The 5,859-nt window shown below is 30.3% G+C and overlaps 1 protein-coding gene across 1 annotated transcript; it reads left to right on the top strand.

The window, feature by feature from the left end:
- The first annotated feature begins 1,086 nt into the window (after positions 1 to 1,086).
- On the top strand, positions 1,087 to 4,259 carry LOC114175403. Its single transcript, XM_028060170.1, has 15 exons — positions 1,087 to 1,227; positions 1,301 to 1,568; positions 1,649 to 1,724; positions 1,817 to 1,944; positions 2,007 to 2,085; positions 2,175 to 2,322; positions 2,406 to 2,563; positions 2,640 to 2,760; positions 2,831 to 3,001; positions 3,103 to 3,180; positions 3,256 to 3,345; positions 3,429 to 3,518; positions 3,597 to 3,686; positions 3,939 to 3,998; positions 4,089 to 4,259. Exons 1-15 carry the CDS (start codon positions 1,087 to 1,089, stop codon positions 4,257 to 4,259), a joined length of 1,869 nt encoding a protein of 622 aa, XP_027915971.1.
- Positions 4,260 to 5,859: the final 1,600 nt, after the last annotated feature.

Raw genomic sequence — 5,859 nt, 5'->3', positions numbered from 1 at the left:
AAGTTAAAAAGTAAAAAAGTTAAATATGTCTTATTTTCGTATTCACAACAAATTTTCCTTTTATCTACTATCTACTCTACTATATCTAAACTATAAGAAAACAAACACATCTGGATATTACCCAAATACCCCAACTCAAATCATTGACACGTATCCTTTTTTCAAGTTTTTTAGTAATTTCACAGGTGGATATTACCCAAATACCCCAACTTAATTCATTGACACATGTCTTCTAAACTGGTATTTTGGTAAAATAACGTTTTGGCAGTGATCTGAAACCCAAAGCTCAGTATTTTGTTGTTGTAACCCTTTTCTTCAGATTGAATTTCGTTTAGTGCTTGGGGTTAAAAGTAATTTTGCATTTCCCGCCTGTTAAGTGTTGGAAGAAGGGATACTGTGCATGAGTTGATTGATGTTGCATGCATTAATTATCTCAGCTGTGTTTGAAATCGTTTTTTAAGGGTAGTGTTTAGTGGTTTGGTTTTTTCATATGGTTCTCGCGTCTTCTTTTCTCTGGTTTGGGTATGGGATTTTTTTTCCAGTTTACTGTTTGAATTTTTCCTTCCATTCAGTACCCTATTTTCTCTGATATCGTTATTGGTTTTCTTCGTTGTTGTGTCCGACTTTTTGGTTTGATGGTGTAGCTGAGTTGGCCTGAGATGATTTTTCGTTTCTTCCTTTTGGTTTGATCTTGTTTATTGTTTGTATTTTTCAGTGCATTGTTTATTATTAACTGTTAATGTGTTTTGGATGTTGTTTACTATGATTGTGTATCTCAGTTGGTCTGAGATGAATTTTCTTTTCTTCCTCTTGCTTCGATCCTCTTTAATATATTTTCTAAAATTATTTTACATTTCATGTTTGTATTTTTCAGTTCATTGTTTGTTGTTTATTGTTATTGTGTTTTGGATGTGTTTAACGCTTTTGGTTTGTATTTTCGTTTCCCCAGTTACGTGAGGTATGATCTTCCTTTGCTTTGTTTTTTAGTTTTATTTTTTGTTATTTGTATACTTTTCGGGTTGTGTAAATGGATTTTATTTCGTGTGTGCTTTTTGAGTTCGTGTAGGTTGTATTTGTTGTCTTCAAATGGCTAGAAAATTTGATTTGATCAAAGATATAGATGAGAAGAAAGAGACTTTGAAGCTTGCTGTGAGAGTAAAGGATTTGTGGTTTGTTCAAAATCGGGATACGAATCGTCATATGGAGTTGATTCTTTTGGATCAGAAGGTAAATAAAGTTTGATGTGTTCTTTATTTTTTGGGATATGGAATGATCTTTACTGTTTTGCGATATTTTTCAGGGGAATATGATTCCTGCAATGGTAAAAAAGGAAGATATAGGTTTGTGGGAAGAAAAGTTGGTTGAGGGTCATACCTACATAATGCATAATTTTAAAATCATGAAGAACCAAGGACAATTTTGGGTTTGTGACCACCCTTACAAGTTATTGTTCATAGGTGCAACAACTATAAAAGAACAACCAATTTCAAGTATTCCTCTAAACATTTATAATTTCAAAAGTATCGAGGATATAGTTGATGGAAAATTCTCTGCTGATTTGGTGTATGGTAGGTACATATACTAATGTTTTTTTACTTTACCCTGTAGAAATTTAATGATTTTGTTTTCGTGGTAATATTGGTTTTAGATATTATTGGAGTGGTGGATAATGTGAGGTGTAATCCCCAGTCCAAGAATGTTGTATTTCATATAAGGGATTTAAGGTTTGTGTATTTGATATAAGTATAGTGTTTTATTTTATTAGGGTTTCATATATGTGTTGTTGTTTATAATGTATTGTTGTTTCATTTTACAGTTCTGCTGTTATTGGGTGTACGTTGTGGGATTCCTATTACTTTAAATTTATGAGTAATTGGAGGGGAGAACCAAATTCCTTTATTGTTGTTGTTATGTTGACTCAAGCTAAGATCAAGTCGTCTTCAGGTTTGTGAATTTAATTTCATTATTTTGTGGTTTTGTAATCATTATTTTTCTGATGGATTTAGGACGGTGGCCAGTGTCAATATCAAATTCCTGGAATGGTTCAAAGTTGTTTATGGGTGACGAATGTTCTGAATTGGTTCAGTTCAAGGAGCAATGGATACAATATGCATTTCTTGAATTACTTAGTTCTTAGAACATTGTTTTCTATTTATTATATTATACTGACATAGATATTGGAATTATAGACGTTTTGGCAATGAAGTTAGTCAAAGTCAAGAAGCTAGCCAATTGAGTTTACTGTCTCAATATAGTGAACATGAGAAATTTATGTATAAAGCTGTTGTGAGTACAATATCCGAAATCACAACAATGAAGGAGGTAATATAGCACTAAGTAATGGTTTTAACATCCTTACTGAATTTTTAAGTTTGTTATTGTAATAACTTTTTTTATGTATATAGGAAGTGTATTGTGCTACTGTTGGAACTACTGTCAAGTTTAATTTAGGGAATGATGGATGGTGTTATCCAGTATGCAATGGTTGCAGGAAGAAGACTGAAGAGATATGTGCTTTTAATTGTGTCATGTGTGGGTTTAATAATGAAAAACCTGAAATTAGGTTTGTATTTTTTTTAGTATTGTATATGTTAATGTATGTTGTATGGTTTGAATTAAAAAAGTTAATTTTGTTGTAGATATAAGTTGGAATTACAGGTCTGCGATGAAGATAGTTATGCGAATTTCGTTATATGGGATCAAGACTGCATTAACTTGATTGGTGTATCAGCTGTTGAGTTAATGAATAAAATGATTGAGGTAATATTACTATGTTCATTTATTAATTTAACAAAATTTTAGTGTTAATGTCTTTTTTTTTTGTTCTTAGGATGGGGAGGATGATCTGAAATGTTTTCCAGAGGATCTAGATGTTATGCTGGGATGTACTCTTGCATTCAAGGTTAGAGTTCAACCAAAAAATAGATCTTCATCGGTCATGAAAGCTTCAAACAATCTTGAAACCATTGCTTTTATTAGAAGTAAACTTGAGTCAAAGATGGTAACTCATTTATATCATGCTTTAAGTTTAGATACTCTACTGGAATAGTTACATAAAATTAAATGTTTTTAACTACTCAATTTTTGATTCTTCATACGTAGATTAAAGACTCCAGCGCTGAAGATACGTGTGATTCCAATACTGAGGAAAATTCTAAGGGCAGAGACCAAATACAAGAGGTGAAATAATTTATGTCACTAATTGCTTTGTATGTAGTTTTTTATGATGTAATAAATATATTTCTAAACGCACAGGGTAAACAGTCTTTTGATCTACCTATATGTGACTCTAACAACGAACATGAATCAATTCCCATTATTACTTACGAGTCTCAGACAGATATGGTAAGAGTCATTTAAATTTATGTTAGTCATTTATTTGCGATACTAAATAAATGATGTAATAACTGTTGTTATGGAAATTATAGAATAAGGAGTTCAGTCCCACAGATATATGTGGTTCCAAGATGCAATCTATGGCGGTTGGTTTGATTAAAAGTGGATCTCGTGGAAAAAATGTATGTGTACTTTAAAATATATTTATACTTCTATGTTCACACTAAATTTCTAATAAGGTACTTTTATGCTAATTTTAGATTAAAGAGTCCAATCCCACTGCAATATGTGGTTCCAGTACCCAATCGAAAGCCACAAATCCGATTAAAACTGGATCTCATGGAAATAAGGTATCTGTACTTCAACCTATTTTTATAGTTTTCTGTTGACACTAAATTTATAATATGCTATTTTTATTCAAGTTACAGATTAAAGTGTGTGATCCTATAGATCTAAGTCCTTGCAGTACGCAATCTAAAACACTTGCTTCCATTAAAACTCCAAGTCATACAGGAAAGGTCTCTTTAATTAAAATTGTTTGTATACTTATTTCATTGCACTAAATTTCCCATTTTCTAACCACTTTATTTTTAAATGCACAGATTAAAGAATCCAGGGGTAAGCCAAGTGTTAATAAAAATACCGAAGCTGACAATTGCATGGTAAGATAAGATATGTAATTTTATTAAATATGAAATGTTTTATAAATAACAAAATGGATGTCATAGTAATACTGTTTTGATATGCTGCAGTTGACTCTGAGTGGTTCAGCATATCATGATCCTTATATTAATTTTTGTGTTACCCCTACAAAGGACTTATTGTTGGACTTTGAAGTTGATTGCGACCACCTTGAAGACATACCAAGTGTAGAATTTTCGAGGTCCAAGACTAAGAAACAAATGAAACAGGAAAAACACTGATGTGTATATATATATATATATATATATATATATATATATATATATATATATATATATATATATATATATATATATATATATATATTAAATGTAGGTGGTAAATGCTAACTTGGGTTTTGGAAACCATAACCATGTTAATGTTTTTTGTGGTGGACTTGGGTGTATTTTGTTGGAGTTGGCTATCAAGGATGGAAAATGGTTATAATTAATGTTGGAAACACCAAAGGATATCGCACATTATTATTACAATGTAAATATTTTTGGATATGTAATGTTATGGTAATTTTATTCTAAGAATTGTTATACATATATTTCGGGTTAAAGGGTTAAGTATTGATTATTAATTGTGATATGCTACAACTGCTGTTACAAGTTTAAATGTTATATGGACAAGAACCCAAATGGGATACTATTTGGTGTAAAAGTACGTTGATGGTAAAAATAATAAAAACATGTATCAAATTGGTAAATCATGAAGTTCATTAAACTATATTCTTGAGTTTATTTTCTTAATGATCAAATTAATATTAATACTTAACATCGAGCATTATGAGATCACAACCAGAAGCATAAGCAATCATTTAGGCAAATAGTATGCAATATATATATATATATATATATATATATATATATATATATATATATATATATATAGGTAATAGTTCATTAAAGATGTTTACAAAATGTACATAATGTTTTCAAACATATGATCAACACCGGAACTAAATTTTTATCTCAATAACCATTAAAATTGGTAAATCATGAAGTTCCTTAAACTATATTCTTGAGTTTATTTTCTTAATGATCAAATTAATATTAATACTTAACATCGAGCATTATGAGATCACAACGAGAAACATAAGCAATCATTTAGGCAAATAGTATGCAATATATATATATATATATATATATATATATATATATGTAATAGTTCATTAAACATGTTTACAAAATATAGATAATGTTTTCAAACATATGATGAAGAACCGGAACTAAATTTTTATCTCCATTACATGAATATACATGCTTAGGTCCCTATCAACACCAAGTTGGATCATAGTGCCTTCCTTGAATCCATTTTCATTGCAGAAATCTTTCCATCCACAAGTTAATAACATTGACTGTTATTTCTTCCAGACCATCTAATTTTGCAAGGCCAGCAATCACCTTCTGCATTCACCAATAAATAGCGCTTCCTCTGTTTAACCAAAGCTTTTCCAGCAAATTCAGAATCCAAGTACTGAAAGAAGTTTGAATTTTAATAAATTAGAACACATCAAACAAATTTGCATTCAAATAACCAAGTTTAAGAATTTGTTACCAGTGAAGAAGATTTTGCATCATTTGAAGATAAGCATTTTGACATTAAATGGTAGAAGTCTACAGGATCATAACCTCCATCATTTGAAGATTTTGCATCATTTGAAGATACGCATTCCGAATTGTTACTGCTGACCAATTGCGAAGTATAATCAATCTCAATGGCTTCAGCAGAAAAAACCTTGAATAAAAAGGTATCTTTGTCAACATAATTCATATGTATGGCTTTGTTTTCCTTCAGATTGTAGTATTGACATATCTCTAAGACACCTTCATGTAT

The sequence above is a fragment of the Vigna unguiculata genome, chromosome 3 (genome assembly GCF_004118075.2).
Source record: "Vigna unguiculata cultivar IT97K-499-35 chromosome 3, ASM411807v1, whole genome shotgun sequence".
NCBI lineage: Eukaryota > Viridiplantae > Streptophyta > Magnoliopsida > Fabales > Fabaceae > Vigna > Vigna unguiculata.
Note: the sequence above shows the minus strand (reverse complement) of the source record. Positions and strands in the feature narration are given on the sequence as shown.